The sequence below is a fragment of the Cnephaeus nilssonii genome (assembly GCF_951640355.1).
Source record: "Cnephaeus nilssonii genome assembly, chromosome: 2".
Taxonomy (NCBI): Eukaryota; Metazoa; Chordata; class Mammalia; order Chiroptera; family Vespertilionidae; genus Cnephaeus; species Cnephaeus nilssonii.
Window position 1 is genome coordinate 51,538,671 of NC_137073.1, and position 20,233 is coordinate 51,558,903.

The 20,233-nt window shown below is 37.6% G+C and overlaps 1 protein-coding gene across 1 annotated transcript in view; it reads right to left on the minus strand.

The window, feature by feature from the left end:
- MAN2A1 (mannosidase alpha class 2A member 1) overlaps positions 1 to 20,233 on the minus strand; it is a 158,989-nt gene that overhangs the window by 63,111 nt on the left and 75,645 nt on the right. The window contains exons 9-12 of the mRNA XM_079799328.1: positions 14,313 to 14,515; positions 11,390 to 11,572; positions 6,058 to 6,172; positions 4,757 to 4,824 (exon numbers count right to left, since the gene is read on the minus strand). Of these exons, the coding sequence (XP_079655454.1) occupies positions 4,757 to 4,824; positions 6,058 to 6,172; positions 11,390 to 11,572; positions 14,313 to 14,515 (569 nt within the window). The remainder of the gene's footprint in view (positions 1 to 4,756; positions 4,825 to 6,057; positions 6,173 to 11,389; positions 11,573 to 14,312; positions 14,516 to 20,233) is intronic.

Sequence of the window (20,233 nt, forward strand, 5' to 3'; positions counted from 1 at the left end):
TTATTGTCAAAATGAATGCACTTTTGAGAGTGAGTGGGGACACTAGTGACAAACTGGAACATATGATCACTATAAAATCAAGGCCCAGGTTTCTGGCCTGGTAAGCTGGCTGACAATACTAAAGTTTTATTAAAGAGCTTGGGACCACAGAATAGGTTTGAGTGGAAAGGAGGAGTTCAGTTGGAAACACATTGAGGAGGTGTGCGTGGGTCATCTAAATGGAGCTATGCAACTGGCCTATGGGTATGTGGGTCTGGAACTCTGGATACTTTCCTCAGAAATACATATTGGGGGAGTCAATAGTACCTTGACAATAAATAAAGGCAATCGAGTAGGAAATAACACTCTCACCAGGAGCATTTATCTTTTAAATCTTACTGAGGCAAAACAATTATTTATTTAAGATCTATAGGCTCCTGCCTCTCTACCTCTTTCAAATGATAACATTACCTGAAGCTACAGATCTACATTACTGTGAGTAAACTACCTTTATATTATAAAAGTTCTACCCAAACTAGATGGGCATTTCTCCTTTCAGTTTGGTGTTACAACAATTATTTGGATTTTGCAATATCTATTTCTAATGTCTTCTCCATTTTGATTCATGTACCCGTGAGCTGAGGTTAAACTTTATCAAGACAATTTTTAAAAAGAAGGGTGCCTTCCGTGTGTTTTATAAGGATTTCCATATTTTCAAATGTCTTTTTGTTGCCTTCACATATGAAACATAACTGAGTATAAAATGATTTCAATACTCCATATTGTTCTCATCACAGAAAAGAAACCTAAGTCAGTCTAGCTTTTGTTCCATATTATATAATATTTGTCTTAATGCCTGGGTATTTGGCAATATGTCCTTTTCTTTTTAATTTAATTGAGTTACCAATATGTACTATGGATGACTCTCTTTTCATTTATACTACCCAGAAATAAGCCCTTTTCATCTATAAAGAGAGACCTTCTCACCTCAGAAACTTTTTATCAATTATATCTTTGATCATTGCCTCTGCTCCATTTTTTTTTTCCCTAAAGAAAATCTATAATTCTTTTAACAAACGTATGTTCCCCAGAACAATAAGAGGGGGTTTGGGGGGAATGAAAAAGGTGAAAGAGATTAAAAAGTACAAGTTGACAGTTATAAAAAAAAGTCACAAGGATGTAAAGTACAATGTAGGGATTACTGTCAATAATATTATAATAACTATGTATGGTGTCAGATGGATACTAGACATTGAGGTGATCACTTTGAAAGGAATTTTAGGGATAAAATAGGGACGTTTAGGGAGTCTTAGGAATAAAGAGGGCCCATGGGAGAGGAATACATAGGTGAGGGCTTGGAGCCGCCAGAAGACATACATTCACAGAGAATAGAAAGGTGTCACAGGATAAGGGGAGAGGAAGACATAATTTCACAGAGGATAAAGAAAAATCAGAGTATGGGGAAAAAGGAAACATACTTTCACAAAGGATAGAGAAATGTCAACAGATGCTGGAAAGAGGGAAACATATGTTCTCAGGAGATAAAGGAATGTTGCAAGATAAGGGGGAGAAAGAGAGGGGAACACCATGTGGGTTTTGGACTTTGAAGATGATACTCTGCAAAAGAGTGACCAATTAGAAAAGCACAAGGTCATAAAATAGAGAAGGGGTCCAATTAGAAGAGAGCATTAAGTTGCAAATCAAAACGACAATGAGATACCATCTCACACCTGTCAGAATGGCTATCATCACATATGAGGGGCTTTTTTCTTCAACAAATCAACAAACGACAAGTGCTGGCTAGGACACAGAGAAAAAGGAACCTTCTTGCACTGCTGGCGGGAATGCAGACTAGTGCAGCCACTGTGGAGAACAGTATGGAGTTTCCTCAAAAAACTGAAAATGGAACTCCCATTTGACCCAGTGATCCCAATTCTAGGAATATATCCCAAGAAACTAGAAACACCAATTAGAAATGATATATGCACCCCTATGTTCTTAGCAGCACAATTTACCATAGCTAAGATTTGGAAACAGCCTAAGTGCCCATCAGCAGATGAGTGGATTAAAAAACTGTGGTACATCTACACAGTGGAATACTACGCTGAGGTAAAAAAGGAGTTCTTACCATTTGCAACAGCATGGATTGAACTGGAGAGCATTATGCTAAGTGAAATAAGCCAGGCAGAGAAAGATATATATCACATGATCTCACTCATTTATGGAATATAATGAACAACATAAACTGATGAACAAAAACAGATCCAGAGACAGAGAAACATCAATCAGACCATCAAACCTCAGAGGAAAAGTAGGGGAGGATGGGGGTAAGGGGGAGAGATCAACCAAAGGACTTGTATGCATGCATATAAGCCTAACCAATGGACACAGACAACAGGGGAGTGAGGGAATGAGTGGGGGTAATGGGGGGATAAGGATACATATGTAACAGCTTAATCAATAAAGACATTAAAAAAGAGATAAAAAAAGAACTATAGCCTTTATAAACCTTAGAAAAAGGGGGCTTAGTGGGTTACCCCCTTGGGAATCCCTCCCTATGTGGGAGTCTATATTTGCTTCCAATAAATTTCCACCCTTTTACTAACAAGTCCTTTTAGTCCACGAATTTTATTCTTCAAACTTTGTGAGGCAAGAACCGGCAAGGGGGAGATCTGCTCTCCACATCCCATGTTTAAACTTCACAAGGTAGTTACTGTCTAATCACTATGTTGTATACCTCAAACTAATATAATATTGTATGTCAACTGCAATTGAAAATTTTTAAAATATCTGTAGTTCTTTTGTTGAAATACTGTCCTCTCTACCTATAATTGTCTTTCTCATTACCATTCATCTTCCTTTTCTCTGCATTCTTAAAAAGTATCTCAAGAGTTTTAATTTTTTAAATTCATGTCAGTGATACACTCTTTCACAATGTCCGCTTTACTCTTCAGAATCACTAATGATGTTCTGTTCTAGCCTCCCAATGATCTTTTCTACAGCACTCCTCCCATTTTTCATATCTTCTCCTTTCATTTCAGCCTTTTGCTGTTTCATATATTGCTTAGAGATCACGACTCAACCATTTTGAGAATTCCAAAGAGGTTTCATTAAAAATTTTTTTCTGGTCTCTGTAATAAATCATTTTTATGGGGTAAGTTGTTCTTCTGAGTCTTCACGCTATTCCCATTTTTGTCATTTTGTAGAGCTTTGTCATAGGTTTCCGATGGTAACTTTTCCATTTATTTACTCTCATAGAAGTAACATCCACACCATGAATGTTAAAGTTACCCTTGATCTTCATGTTGATATTGGCTCAAGTCTCTCTCTTGTCTTGAGTTAGTTAATTTGACAAATATTTGTTATGCCAGATATTTGCCAGGGGATTCAAAAGCAAACAAGTTCTCTGACCTCACAAAGCTAATTTTTAGTAAGGGTAATGGACAACAAAAAATAAATAAAATAACCAGATTTTTAATAATGCCTGAAGGATGTAAAGAAGATGCAGAAATGGATTAAAGTGTGAGTAAATAATACATTCAATGCATAGTTGCAGCCTGACTGCAAGTTACCAAAAGGCTACGCTCTAAGGTGGCTGTGCTGTAATATTCAGTCTTCTATTCAGCCCTGGTGCCCTACACATATGAGGGGCTTTTTTCTTTAACAAAGAATACCATGGTATTCTTCTGGCCCATGCTACTGTCAATAATAATTTCCTTGAATGGAAACTTCCTAAGATCAATTGCAAATTTTCTGTAATACTTTGATTCCATTTATCCTACCTAATAAAATGGTAATATGTAAATTACCATCACTCCGCTACGCCCACGATTGGGCCAGCGGGAGGCGCAGGGGGTGGGACTCAGGGTGGCCGGGGTAGCTGATTGGGCCAGCGTCTGCACCATGGCTGTGCTGCGGAACAGAAGGGGCCTCTGGGGTAGCGAGCTCACGTCCCGCCGAGGACCATCAAAAGCGGGGGAGCCGGGTGCCTGTCTGCTCCGGCACCAGGCCTTTCAGAAGCCTCCACTAAGCTGGAGGCTTCTGAAAGGCCTGGTGCACCAGCAGACAGGCACCCAGCTCCCCCGTGATCGAAAGCGAAAGCGTGTGGGGACCCTACACGTGCATGATTCAATCATGCACTGGGCCTCTAGTGTTTTAATAACTTTAATGAAGTATATCTAGTTAAAATCATGAATTACTCTGTACAGTTATTCCTTTATCCTATAATTTGTAAGAGGTGATATTAAATTTCTCAATTTAAATAGTAAAAAGTTACATTACAAAAATAAATTGTGTATCTGGGTATACTGGGTACTGACTGATGGATATGTGGTCATTAAAAACAGATGACTTTTTTGAATAATTGCCAATAAAAACATAAAGCATTTCTTTGTAAATCAGAGGCAGCCACCAATTAAATGCACCATTTTTAGGTCAACTAATTAAGTTTCTTTCTTCATTTAAGATAAATAGGGATTAATCAAAATAAAGTAAGTAAACAAAAAGTTAATCAAGAAAGAACATACTGTGAAAATAATCAATGTTACAAAGATAAGGTAATTTTTATCACACCTATATATTTACCATCTCATGCCAAATATGTGTTAACTATTAGCAATGAACATGACACAGTCATAAGAGAAAATCCATTCTTCAGAAAATATTTTAAAATTAATAAAATGATTAAATGAAATACTACCTGCCGACTAGAAAACAGCATCATAAAAACCAAGAGTCAAGCCAGAAAAGTAGTAAAAGTATATGAGAAATGTTTTACCTTGGCTCAGCACTCAGCTTTATTATATTTTTTTGTGGCAGGGAACCTTGTGATTTTTGTTTCAAATCCTATAAAAATGAACAAAAAATTTTATTTTACTTTTAAAATAAGTTTTGAAATTATCTATGCAATATTACCTTGCAAAAATCTTTAAAAAGGCAAAATAAGAAAAAAATCTTCTTTGCAGCTACATAATGCCCAACAAAGTTCAAAATAAAAAAGTCTTGTATGTATGTCAATGTATTTAGACATCTAGTACAGTGTATATTACTTGGGACTAGAGTCCATATGGGTAGCTCCAATTAGGAACAAAATAAATATAGTTCTAGAGATAATTTTGCAAAAAGTTTTACTACTTTACTTTTGTATCATTATGTGTCAAATTAAAAAATGTATGTCCGTTTATTGCAATTTTTAACTTTAGTATGAAAATGCATAATCATGATCTGATTATAAGCATCAGTATATGAAAATATCTGATTCCACAAGTGTAAATTTAAATTACATATAAAATGTGAAAGTCTATCATTCACAAGATTCTAATGACACATAAATTATAATTTTAAAATATCTGAGTGCCCAAGTGGAAGTGTAAAGAGGGTTACAATCAAACATTTCTTCAACTGTTCTTCCTTTCAATGTATGCTGTTTTATTAGCTCCTCTGATCCTAATAACAACACTAGACAAGGTAGGTATTATCATCCCACTTTACGTTAAATGAATGAGGGCTCAAAGATGTTATAACTTTTTCAAGGCCCATGCAATCAGGTGCAAAAGTTGAGGCTAACAGCTAGTCTCCTAAATCCTCAATCACTGCTCTACTGTAACACATCCCAGCACTGATCATAGCCCTCAAGGACTCATCCTGAAACCAGAAGACAAGTTAGGAGTATTCAAATTGAAGTTTACCAAGAATAAATTAAGGATTTACAGAAGTTCAAATATCAAGGGGATTCTAATTAATGCCCAGCAAAATAGCTATTTATAATGTCTAGTTACCTTACAATATCATCTTAATAGTGTTCTAAAAGAGTGTATGTTTCACATTCCTTGAAATAAGTTATTTTATTTTTCACACTTAAATTTAGTCAGAACAAAATACACACCATAAATCAAACACAGGCACACTTACAGGAAAGAACACACAAGTAATTTATATAAAGTAATGCAAATTATTTCAAATAATGTACAAAAAATAATTATTTTTCAATGTCTTTTCACTAAGCTTCTCACCCCATTTTTCCAATCAAAGAACAAAAGAATCACATTTTTATAATGGATATAAGAGATATCAACTAACCATGTCTAGGAGGGTATCAAAAGAGTATGATTCATACGAGTGTTTGTCCTTCAAAAGAAGTAGTAGTGTGGAAGATCCAATTATCTTCTTCAAATTCATTAATGAATGAAAGAGTCTGTGAATCAAAAATTTTATTAGTTTAAGAAATAACTTAAAAATCAGTATACAATATTTTCAATTTCTTTCATATTGGTTGAAGCATCATTACCTCATTCCTATAGTCACAAAGAGAAACCTAGAAAGAACCTTTTTTTTTGTAAAATATTTTTATTGATTTCAGAGAGGAAGGAAGAGGGAGAGAGAGATAGAAACATCAATGATGAGAGAGAATCATTCACTGGCTGCCTCCTGCATGCACCCCACTGGGGATCAAGCCCGCAACCCAGGCATGTACTCTTGACCGGAATTGAACCTGGGACCTTTTAGTCCACAGGCAGACGCTATATCCACCGAACCAAACCTGCTAGGCTAGAAAGAACCTTTTTGGTATGCTCCCAATTAAGTACTTAGAAGAAGAAAAAAGGTTAATCAAAAGATAACACTGACAAGAACTCACTTGAAATAGAAAATTTTCTGGACATACCTGAAACACATAAATGTATTCAAAAAATTAAGAATAGAGTTATCATATGACCCAGCAATCCCTCTTCTGGGCATCTACTAAAAAAACTCAAAAACGTTATTCGTAATGATATATGCACCCCTATCTGTGGCATTATTCATAGTGGCCAAGACATAGAAACATGCAGTCTTCTAATGAAATGAGTACTGAAGACTAGCACAATTCTCCAAACACTTTCTCAAGATATAAATAGCTTTGTTTAAAACAAAAGAAAATTAAACAGTAAATGAGTTTGGAAAACATTGGATACAACAAAATTTTAAATATTTCAACATTTAAAATCAATGTGGGATTTCTCAGAGCCTCCAACTTCCTAACATGCCCTTATCCTATTATTATAGAACAGTTTATGCAATATCACTTAGAAATCACCATTTTCTAGTCTAATGTTATCATTGCTGCTGTTTCAAAGGGATGTCATCTTGTTTGTAATACCAAGTTTGATGTATATGTTAGCACCCTCACACTTAGCCCTTCGCTCATTTTTTTCTCCTACCTCCTTTAATCACAACTTGGCAAATTCTAAATCTTTCTGTAACTGACCTCATTACCATTTCTTCTTCTCTTCCATATAGCCCCTTTATCCACTTTTAAGCTGAACATCTATTACAAACACTGTCCCAGTCTAATTCATTTTTATGCCATGTTTAGAATTAACCTCCAAAAATATGTCATAATGTATCTTTCTCTCCAGTTTATAATTATACTAGAGGCCTGGTGCACGAGATTCGTGTAGTGGGAGGGCGGGGGGGGGGGGGGGGGGGCTCAGCCTGTCATGCGCCCTCTTGCAGTTCGGGACTCCTTAGGGGATGTCCAACTGCCAGGGGAATTGGGCCTAAGCCAGCAGTCAGACATCCCTCTCACAGTCAGGGGCTCTTGCAGTCCGAGACCCCTCACTCCTTACCGCCCATCTGCAGTGGAGGTGGGAGAGGCTCCCGCCACCCCCGCTGCGCTCATCAGCTGTGAGCCTGACTTCTGACCACCAGGGGGCAGCTCCCGTGTTGAGCATCTGCCTCCTAGTGGTCATCAGTGCGCATCATAGCGACTGGTAGTTCCAATGTTTGGTCGATTTGCATATTAGCCTTTCATTATATAGGACTAGAAGCCCGGTGCATGAAATTCATGCACGGCAGGGGGTTGTCCCTCAGCCCAGCCTGTACCCTCTCCAATCTGGGACTCCTGGAGGGATGTCCGACTGCCCGGTTAGGCCCGATTCAGGATCGGGCCTAACCGGGCAGTCGGACATCCCTCTCACAATCCAGGACTGCTGCCTCCCAACTGCTTGCCTGCCTGCCTTCCTGATTGCCCCTAACCGCTTCTGCCTGCCAGCCTGATCACCCCCTAACCACTCTGCTGCCAGGCTGGTTGATGCTTAACTGCTCCCCTGCGAGCCTGTTTGCCCCCAACTTCCCTCCTCTGCCAGCCTGGTCACCCCTAACTGCCCTCTCCTGCAGGGTTGATTACCTCCAACTGCCCTCCCTTGCAAGCCTGTTCCCTCTCAACTGCCCTCCCTTGCAGGCCTGGTCCCTCACAACTGCCCTCCCTTGCAGGCCGGGTGCCTCCCAACTGCCCTCTCCTGCTGGCCATCTTGTGGTGGCCATCTTGTGTCCACATGGGGGCAGGATCTTTGACCACATGGGGGCAGCTATATTGTGTGTTGCAGTGATGATCAATCTGTATATTATTCTTTTATTAGATAGGATAGAGGCCTGGTGCACGGTTGGGGGCCAGCTGGTTTGCCCTGAAGGGTGTCACAGATAAGGGTGGGGGTTCCCTTGGGGTGTGGGGCGGCCTGAGCGAGGGGCCTGTGGTGGTTTGCAGGCCGGCCACACCCCCTGGCAACCCAAGGGGAGGCCCTGGTATCTGGAATTTATTTTCCTTCTACAAATGAAACTTTGTAGCCTGGAGCGGAGCCAAGCCTGCTGCTCCCTCCGGCCGGCAGCCATTTCTGTGGCAGTTAATTCACCTTCTACAATTGAAACTTTGTAGCCTTAAGTGGGTGAGCCCAGCCAGGGTGTGCAGGAAAGCTTTGCTTCCCCTGTTGCCACCGGCAACCCTGGCCTGCTCTCTCAAGCTCCATTCTGCCGCCATTTGTTTAAATTTGTTTACCTTCTATAATTGAAACTTTGTAGCTTGAGTGGAGGCTTAGGCCTGCAACGGCTATGGAAAGCTTGGCTTCCTCTGTTACCTGGGAAACCTTGCTCTCTGTGGCTGTAGCCATCTTGGATTGGGGTTAATTTGCATACTCGCCCTGATTGGCTGGTGGGTGTGGCTTGGCTGGTGGGCGTGGCTTATATAGCGGAGCGATGGTTAATTTGCATGTTACCATTTTATTAGAGAGGATGAACATTCAATCTGCTGTTGAGAGCATGACTCTTTAAAAGTCACCATGAGATGGCAGAAGAGAAAGCTAGAAGAAGCTGTCATACCTGAACAGGGGACTTGCAGACTTCTTACATAAGCATAATAATAAGTAGGATCAGGTTTATTCTGTTTTGAGTTGCTATTACTAGTAGCCAAATGCCATCCCTAACTCATACATTTTTTCATAGGGACATATCTGCTAACATTTGAATAAATATTAGTAAACAGTCCAAAAACAAGAGGACACCTAATGCTGCCTCTTTGTTTATAATTCTCATACTTGTGTTTTGTGATAATGACTTGATAATTGTTTATGATGTTTCAGTGAAGTGTGAACTGCTCACAAAGCAAATTCACAAATGTCAATTACAATCTGAGAATTAGTGTGTGCTTTTCTCTAAGATGCAATCTGTACAGGGATGTTTTTATAAGCTAAAAGTAATATCAAACACTTGGAAGATATAATGACAGGTATCTGGAAAGTTGATGAGACATAAAATATCCTGTAGCAAAAACTCAATAACCTGTACCTAAATCTCTTTCAACATGGCAGCCAGAGAGCAAGGAGGCAGTGCAGGAGAATTACTTCTCTTTTTCCTCTTAGAAACTTGGGTCTGATTCTAAGCGGCCTCATGTTTTAACTCTCAATAAACCAAGAAGACAAGTGAAAAGAAAAAAATTGAAGCTCTGACCTTACTTTCAAAAACCCTTGAAGCCAAAATAAAAAAGAAAGAAAGAAAGAAAGAAGAGAGAGAGAGAGAGAGAGAGAGAGAGAGAGAGAGAGAGAGAGAGAGAGAGAGAGAAAGAAAGAAAGAAAGAAAGAAAGAAAGAAAGAAAGAAAGAAAGAAAGAAAGAAAGAAAGAAAGAAAGAAAGAAAGAAAGAGTTGCTTCTTGTGGGAAAAATACCAGCATCATTATCATCCAGTGAGTGTTTTCCACTTTAAATTCATCTTAAACCTCAATAGATGGATTCCAAATACATATGCCACAAGAAAATTGAGAAGATATCCAAGATACTACCTTGAATATATATATTTAAGGATTCAAATCAACTAATAAAACCTCAAGGATATTTCCCCCCAAATTTCTAGAAAGGCAGTCAAAATATTGTTAACAAAACTTAATTAACATTTATTTCAATTGGTAACATTAGTTGTGGATTAATTGTTTATGTAAAACAGAGATTCACTTTTTAAATCTATATTGTAAGAAAATCAGAGCATATTTTTAATAATTTTAAAATATTATCACAGCATACCACTGTTGATAGAAAAAAAAATCTGGAAGAAATAATCTGAACTATAGTGAAGCAACCACCAACACTCCTTCCTGTAAGAATCTCCTCTGCACTGATCCTAATGAATGGTAGCTCACACTCCAGCATGGTGATGGAAATCTCACTATTACAAAAGATAAGCCTTTCCATTATTTGAAAGCACTGTTTACAAAAACCTGCTTTTCTAAGCTAAAGCCTGTACTCACTGTTTCTAATTCTGCACAATACAAAAATAACTGAGGTTCTCTCCCCTCACTCATCTAACAGCTTTATGATGTTAAATGCTGCAAAATGTTGAGGATGACTTTGATATTAATACCCAGGCCTTCTTTTCTCATCCCAATTCCTTATATAATCCATATTTGACTAAGTTTCTAGGTTCTTCTACTTGCTGGCTATGCTTCTAGGCTTCCTCTTGTCAATATCCCTCTAGAAATATAAGATATCCAAGAACAGGATACAAAATATGATGAAATTAAATTTTTATACAATGAAGTGAAACTCTTTATCTCCCTGAGTTATAACCATGATTTAGATACCAAATCCTTAGTTATGAAGGTACTCCAAGTACCATACCATACTTGGGAGGAATCAGGATCCATTTTACAATGTTTTACTACTCCATTTGTAGAAATGCACTGCAAAAAACATTGAGAAAGCTAGTATGCTGTGAACAGATTTCTTGAAAAAATGCTTTGAAAATTGGTGTTGCTTTTTTACAGAAATATTACAAGGGATATACATTAAAAACTTGATCAAGCCCTAGTTGGTTTGGCTCAGTAAATAGAGCGTCGGCCTGTGGACTTAAGGGTCCCGGGTTCGATTCTGGCCAAGGGCATATGCCTGGGTTGTGGGCTCGATCCCCAATAGGGGACATACAGGAGGCAGCCAATCAATGATTCTCTCTCATCATTGATGTTTCTATCTCTCTCTCTCTCTCCTTTCCTCTCTGAAATTATATATATATATATATTTGAAACAAACAAAGAAACTTCATTAAAAGATATAAGCTTATGACCCCAAATTTTAAAAGTTTTTGTTTTATGCTCACTTTTCAATAATTATATTACCTGGTACCATAATCCACAACCACCCAATCTTTTGCAGTTCCTGTGATAGCATCATGATGTTGAAACAGTCCCAAGTTCCTTCTGGCTTCTGTAAGCGCCGTATAAGAGGATGATGAAAGAAATGCACTGATCTTGTATTTCTGAGCTTGTTTTAGGGCGAAATAGTAAAGAATTTCAGCAGCCCTAAATGCATAAAATAGTCATTAATTTTTATTTCAAAACAATCGTTTTAGTTTGCTATCTAAAATATGTTGCATTGACACATTTTCAAATGTGACTTGAAAATCCACAATTTCAGTACAAACAATTTATAAGAAAGATATTGATAATAAAGATTTCTATTATATCACCAAGGTATCTATCTAATAAATTTATATCCTCAATCATCAAAAAACATCATTTCCCTGTTGATACAAATGGCTCTCATTCTAGATGGGTCTGGAAAAAAGCCAGTAGACACTGGCATCAAGATAGGCTTATTTATGAATAACATCGGGAAAAAGTATCTCAGCTCAGCAGTAAGAATGTGATGTTTTTTTTCCTTTCTTCTCTCCAAGAGCAGTGAAGACATATGCCATGAACTTCATCACCAAAAAGCCATTTACTCTCACGAATGTACATTAAGAGGAGAGGTGGTGGGAAAACGCATATTACAGGAATGGAAGACGAACAGTAAAGGAGAAGCAGAAAATGATGGCTTGATAGTTCAGTGACAAGAGCTACTCTAAATGTTGAATAATAACATGCAATTATAGAGAATTAACAATAAAAACTGAAAGATGATAAACATACTCTGGTTTTTCTTGCTTATTTTAAAGAATAAAACACTTTAGCTCTAAGAATAGCTTTTGAGCAAGAATATGGGAGCTTATAATTTTCACCTTTTTTTATTTTTCATCAGAGGATATGATTCAAGATAGGTTTAAAAGTTCTTTAAAAAGAGCCATGGCTTGATGGAGTAAAAAATATAAGAAGGTTCTCTAAACAAAACATGTTAAGGATGAGGGAAAGAAAATCAAGGTGGCTTGCAAATGTATCAAGATACCAGGAAAAGGGAGATTTTCAGTGCTTTCTGAAAAAATAAATTTCTTTAAATTGTTGAAATAATGAAAAGATACTAAATAACCTCTACTTTTAAATTCTAACCCTTCTGAAATTTATAGCATAAGAATCACTAAATTTGTATTAATAATTTGTGTATATATGTTTATACATATCCTCAGCATCTACTGATTTTGAAAAGAATATATATATATATATATATATATATATATATATATATCCCTAAATGTAAGAAAGTGGACTTTAAGAATATTTATTCTTTATACTTTACTATTTTATTCAAATTTTAATTTGTAAACATTGTGTGTTTACAAATGAGCATTAGAATGAAATATTATTATGAGATAATAAACTTATTTTCAAATAAATTAAATTATGAAATTCACAATTATATTTTGTTGTTCATTTTAAAGCAGTAGAATTTTCAAATTATATTACCCATAGTTACTACTTCACCTTAAATATGTTCAATAAATTAAGATTGACCCAACATTCATAACTCTTTGCCACTAAAAAACACTTGACACTTAAAAATCATTCATAATCGGGCTCTGTTTTTGTCACAGATAGTTCAGAATACCATAACAGAGAACTAACAGTCTATTCAGTAAAATGCATAAATCTCTATGAAATATACTGTTTTATTACAAATACAGAAATAATGTATTCATCTGGCACACTTGTGAATATCCAGTCAAAAAACGTTAAGCTTTTGTAATAATAAGAGTAGCACAACAGTAAAATAATAAAAACACATTATTATACCAAAGTACAACTCTTTAAGAAATTCATGTTTTTTATATAAAAGCTTCCTAAAATTTATTGTTCCCACTAGTATATAAAGAGCATAGATATGATATAGCTTTTTATTTTTAATACTGAAATTCATCAGGAAAATTAATCAATTCATGATTTGAACTGAAATGAAAATGAACTCATCATGAAAATTAATTACTCTCCTGGGCTACACATACATATGAATCCCTGGGATGATTTCTTTTTTATCAAAAACAAGACTCAGTTAAAATTGTCCTTCTCCAATGTGATAGCCACTGGCTACATGTAGTATTGCATTTGAATTTATTAAAATTAAATAAAATTAAGATTTCAGTTCCTCAGTCACACTGGTCACATTTCAAGCCCTTGACAGTGTGGCTACCACACTAAACAGTATAGAGACAGTATTGCTATCACTGCAGAATGTTCTATTGGACAGTAACTAAAAGTTCTACTGGACAAGGCTGGTATAGAGTATTTGCATGTTTTCTACTGACATTTGTCTTCTCCTTGTCAGTTTATTTTTTCACTCTGCCTCCATTAGTTCTCATCTCTTACAAGTTTTGTTCTTCTAAGCAGAAAAGTGTACCTATAGAAATGTGTTTCAAATAAAATAAGAACTGAGATGAAGCCTCTAAAGTTCTCCTACCAACAAAATACATTCATTTTAGAGTATGTATTTTGAGGCCCACATTTTGGCTATTGAAAGGCCTATTTGCTCCTTTTGATTCACGCCTGTTTCCAATAATTTAGCCAGATTACTGACCTGTAGACAAACATGACAATGTCACTGAGTATTATCATCATGTGCCAATACAGGCAATTAATTAGAAAAATATAAAACACATAATACAACTTCCAGAAAAAATAATTACATAAACTGCTTTTCCTTCCAGAACAAAAACTCATGTAATAATTTGATTATGCTTTGGAGACATATCTCTGATTTCATTAAAACTTCACAATTACATTAAATACGTCCTGACACTCCATAAACGTTTGATATTACACAAAATTCTACAGAAGGCTATGATAACATAAAAGAAGTGAGTAACTAAATGCATCTATCTAAAGGTATATGTACCTTAAGTGGGATTCCAATATTCTATCCATTCGTTTGTAAAAAGGTCTGGATGTAAAGTAGCCACTCCAGTAATGATCATCTCGGTCAGCATAAGTGAAAAAATCTCCACTTAGAACAGGGAATAGTGACTGGCTATTCGTTCTACTAGTTGCATCTTCTTTATCCAGGGCATCAAAGTAATCTGATAAAGTTCCAAACTGTATCTAGTAAAAATAAATTATACTTCAATTATTCACAGTTACATTAAAATTACTATTGCACTAAAATGAAAAGTTTCTAATAAATATTTAAGGTAAGCTTCCAAGTAAAGATATGTAGTCTGAGAGGAAGGTGGGGGTGGGGGTGGATGGGTGGGAGAGATTAACCTGGAAATTTATATTCATATATGCATAGCTCATTGACAGTAGTGTAATGAAAGCCTGGGAAGGGATGGTACAGGGTGAAAGAGGTAAAGGGGGAAAAAGGAGGATATCTGTAATACTTACAACAATAAAAATAAATTTTAAAAACTGTAGCTCAGACTTTACAAAACTCAAAAGCAGGGGAGAAATACTCATGACTCTCTCTTTTACTGGAATCAAGTCCCAAATTAAACTAGGAGAAAACTTGTACAACTAACCATTTAGAAGAAAAGCTATTTAGGTCTACAAATTTGTATATCTAAAAACTCCTTACATATCTGTAGAATTTCAAAAAGTTCAATGATCAGGACTTGGAATAATTCAGAAATGAAAGAAAGATGGGGAAACAGCCTATCTATACTAATAAAAGGGCAATATGTAAATTGGTCACGATGCCCTCACAGTAACAACCGAACAGCAGGCTGCATGGGGCGACCAGGCCGGCAGGGGGGTTAGTGAGAGACGACCAAATGACTGACCAGCAGGCCGGGTGGGGCGACACCCGGCTGGTAGGGGGAACAGTGAGGGGCAACCAGGCCGGCAGGAGGGGCAATTGGGGGTGATCAGGCCGGCAGGGGGTTAGTTGGGAGTGACCAGGCCGGCAGGCAGAGGTGGTTAGGGGTGATCAGGCTGGCAGGGGGGCGAGTTAGGGCAATCAGGCAGGCAGGCAGGTGAGCAGATAGGAGCCAGTGGTCCCGGATTAGATCGGGCCTAAACCAGCAGTCGGACATCCCCCAAGGGGTCCTGGATTGGAGAGGGTCCAGGCTGGGCTGAGGGGACCCCCCCCCCCCCCCGTGCACAAATTAGCTCTTTATTCTATTATATAATAAAGAGCTAACATGCTAATTAGACCGAAGAGCAGAACAACCATCTGGACAACCTCCCGGACAATGAAGCCAGGGCTGCGAGGGCCAGCAGAGGGAGCTGGGGCTGCAAAGACAGAGTCCCTTGCATGAATTTTGTGCATTGGGCCTCTAGTCATAAATAAAAGACATATTTTGAGCAAAATATTCCAAAAGTCGAGAATAGTAAGTTTTGTTAGTCATTAAGTACTTTATTATGTCATATACACATACCCACCCCTGCTCTCCCTTTCCCCTCAGTTTGAGTTCCTATAAGGGAGAAGGGAGGACTTCATGAATAGCAGGTCATATTTTAAAAACGGACTTTATCAGCAGGTAACACAACACTGAATAGAGAAGTACAACACAGAGTGTCAAGCTGACTGCTCAGACGAATAGGTCTTTCTGACAAATGATTCAAATTTCCAATACATAAATCCATTTTTACAAGAACAAACTATTCTATAAATCAAAAGAAAAGAGAAACATTATACCAGACCTTGTAAACAAACACAGTATTTTTTAGAAATAAACAGAGAATTCAACAGGGAATGTTATCCTTTTAATAGAAAGATGCTAATTTTGTTGTTTCCTATGGGGGGGGGGGGCGGGATTAAAAGCTATTTTGATCCAGTGTGGCAGAAAAAAAATTAAAAGTAGTTCTAAACAGAGCATAGCACATGAGTAGAGTGGTTAAGAGCAGCAAGAAACCTGGATCTGGAGGCATGGGTTTGAATTCTACCTCAAACACTTAACATGTGGCTTTGACCATACTATATTTTATCTGTGTGTCTCTCTGTGTTACAGCTAATGGAATTCTAAGTAAAATGCTTACAAATATTGGCAAATAATGGTGTGAGTTTTAGCTATTATTTCTCCATTGCAAATGCAAAATTTCAACTGGAAACACAACAGTGATATTAGTAAGTCAAGAATAAGTTATTATAATCTTACTAGAGGCCTGGTGCACGAAATTCGTGCATGGGCATGCGAAGGGGGGGGGGGGTGTCCCTCAGCCCAGTCTTGGCCTGCAAAGACGTCAGCATCCCTCACCCCGGCCTCTAGCCAGAGGTTCCTCCCCTCCTTCCACACAGCCTCTGGGAAGATGCTTGTCCTAGGGCCTCCTCAGGGCCCCAGCCCACGACGCCCTGCAGCTCAGGTACTTGGGGGCTTGGGCTTTCAGATCTGGCTTCCTCACCTGGCATGGTAAGCATCAGCTGCCATGGGAGCCTTGCCTCAGGAGTCGCCCCCTTGGACCATACTACTTGCGAGTGTTTGGGGGGGTGGCCTCGGTGGCAGTGATTTGATGTCTGTAGCATGCCCGCTGACACCCGCCTCCCCCGCCCCCCTGCCACGCTGGTCCTGTCTGGACTGCTAGCAGGGGGCTTCCAGTCTGCAACTGGGGCTGCTGGGCTGCGACTGGGGCTGCAGGTGGAGGACCCCGGCACCCATAGGGCTCTGTCAGCATCAGGAACTGGAAAAATCCATTTTTCTGGCTCCTCCCCTGCCGCACGGACGCTGAGCTCGGGGCCCCAACAAGCCCCTTCCCTCCTGCCGCAAGGCAGGCTGGGGCACGGACTCTGGGCATGCGGACACTGGGCTCGCAGCCCTACAGGCCCTTTCCCTCCCGCCGCACGGCCAGCCAGGGCGCGGACACAGGGCTCGCGGACGTTGGGCTCATGGCCCCACAGGCCCCTTACCTCCCGCCGCACAGCTGTGGCACGGATACTGGGCTCGCGGCCCCAGAGGCCCCTTCCCCCCCACAGCACAGCTGTGGCGCAGACGCTGGGCTCGCACCGCCGCAGCTGGCGACGAGAGCTCAGCATCCCGCTCCCAGTCCTCTGGCCAGAGACCCCTCCGTGGCCAAGACCCCTCCTCTGGCCAGAGATCCCTCTGGACTTGTTGCCGGGGCGATGCCTCCAGCATCTGCTATGGGCACCACCATTTTTGTCGTGGAGTGATGGCTAATTTACTTATTACTCTTTTATTATATAGGATTGTGATACAGTAAATTTTGTAATAGCAAATCAGATAATTATTTCTAAATCCTTATGTTTACATTAAAGAAAATCAATTTTCAACTGTATTTTCCACTTTTATTTTGGCTTCACTAAATACAGTGTCTTAGGCATGTTAATCTTTTAGGTCTTGGTTTCCTCATCTATAATGGGGATATTTATAGTACCTACTGGAAAATGTTTAGAGAATTAAATAAGTCAAATAATGTGAAGCACTTTAAAAAGCTAATAGCAAATAATAAGTACTCAATATGCTTTACTAATATTGTAAGTATTATTTCTTCCTTTAATTACTAGGAAGCAGAATATAAGAGTGTGTGTGTGTGTGTGTGTGTGTGTGTGTGTGTGTAAAACCATACAAGAAATGAGGGCCACAAATATAAGGAAATACAACATTACCTTCAGACCCAATAGGTACAGATGACATCAGGGAAGTATATAATGGCAAAATATTAAATGATCTAAATATTTCTAAGTCATACCTTGCTCATCTAAATAATAAGGGATTTCTATTAGGTAACAAAAATCCCTTTCAGTTTCAAATTTTAGGAAACCATGGCATACTACAGAGTTACTGGTAACAACTGACTATACCTTTTAAAAATATTTAATTTTATTAATAATAAAATATTTAATTTTATTACACTTCCGACTTTGTATTTTCCCAGAGAAAAGTTTAAGTAAGTGGCCCAGTAGGCTTTCTCACAAACCTAATTCAGCCTTAAAGAGCTGAAATACTCTATGGTAGAGTAGTTTCAAAAGAAAATATTTAAAGTAAGTTTTTCTATACAGTCTCTTGGCAGCTCAAATAAAGTAAACATTTGGGACACCTAAAAATATAACCAAAAATATAATTAAATGGCTTTTAAATTAAAAAGCAAAATTTAAATCTTAAACATAACCTTAATCTTAACTCCTATATCAGGACATCATATAGGAAAATTACATAAATTCTTAAATAAGTGTTGATGGATGGCAAACTAGCTCTCTTGGCTAGTACAATGTCAATTTTTTAGCTATTCAATACTCCTGTTTTTCCTTTCATTAAAAGAAAATAATAAACATCAGTTTTCAGCTTAGACAAAGTAATTTTAAATATCCCACCGAAAATAGACATAGCTTCATAAATTATATAGAAAAAAAAATTGTTCAAAGATATACTAGTAAAAGGGCAGTCAAAGCAGTCAGGACTTGAGGGACAAAAATTCTGGAAAGAAAGAAAATGCATCAAGGTTATTGCATACAAGGTTAAAACTCAAAAGTTAATCACTTTTTTATACATGAAATATACCATGTTCATAGATTAGATGTCGTAATATTTGTAAAGAAGTTAACTGTACTCAAATTGATTCATAGATTGAATGCAATCCTAATCAAAGTCTCAACTTTTTTATATAGAAATTTAACAGTTGATCCTTAGCCTGCATAAAACTACAAAGAACTAAGGATAACCAATGCAATCTTGAGAAGGAGAAGAAAATTAGAAGACTTATCCCAGCAGATAATAAGATCTATAAAGCTGTAATAATTAGTATGAGATTAGTCAAATAGATAAAATCGCATACTATATGAATAGAGTTTAAATGCAGACCCATAGGAATGCAGTCAGGTTCATCATTAATGTCAAAGATGATGCTGCAGTGCAGTCAGCAAATTATAGTTTTTTCAATAAATAATGCTGGATATCTATATGGGCAAATGTGTGTCTTGATCCCTACCCTCACACTAGTCACAACAATCAATTCCAAATGGACACAGAACTAAAAGTGGAAGGAAAACCAATAAAGGAAATGTATTTTCATGACCATCGAGTCAACAAAAAATTTTTAAACAGAACATACTAAGCACTAACCATAAAAGAAAATACTGTAATATTAGATTTAATTAAAATTAAGAATTTCTGTTAATCAAAAGACAGCACTAATTAAATGCAGACTACATAGGAGATAATATTGGCATAACTTTTATCTGAAAAAAGACTCAATCCAAAATACATAAAGGAACTATAAGTGGTTAGAAATAGATAAGCAAACCAATTTAAGGGGGAAAAATCATCAAAAGAGTTAAATAGGCATTTCATAAGAGAAGGTACCCAAGTGGCAATAAATTATGAGAAGAGGCTCAGCTAACCTCATTAACCACAGGGAAATACAAAATAAAATAATCACATCTGCCATAAAGGATAAAAATGAAAAATAAATCCTGACAATACAAAGTCTGAGTAAGGAAGTAGAGTAACTGAAATTATCATGCATGGCAATAGCTCATGTATCTATTTTATAATATTGTTTGGCAATATCTAATTAAAGCTGAACATGTACTTAATTAATAACCAAAAAATTCCATCCCATTTTATACCCACAGAAACTCATATACTTGTACACTAAAACATGCACAAAATGTTCAAAGTGGTTTTATATGTAATAGAAGAAAACCAGAAACAACCCAAATATCCATTAACAATAGAATGGCTATATTGTAGTATAGTTATCAAATGGATAGGGATATTATACAGCATTAATAATGAATGAACTACTGCTCTACGCACAACATGGATGAATAATGTGGAGCAAAAAATGCTAGATGCAAAATAGCACATGCTTAAGATTGCCTTCTTATAAAATTTAAAAAGAAGAAACACTAATCATGGTGACAGAAGT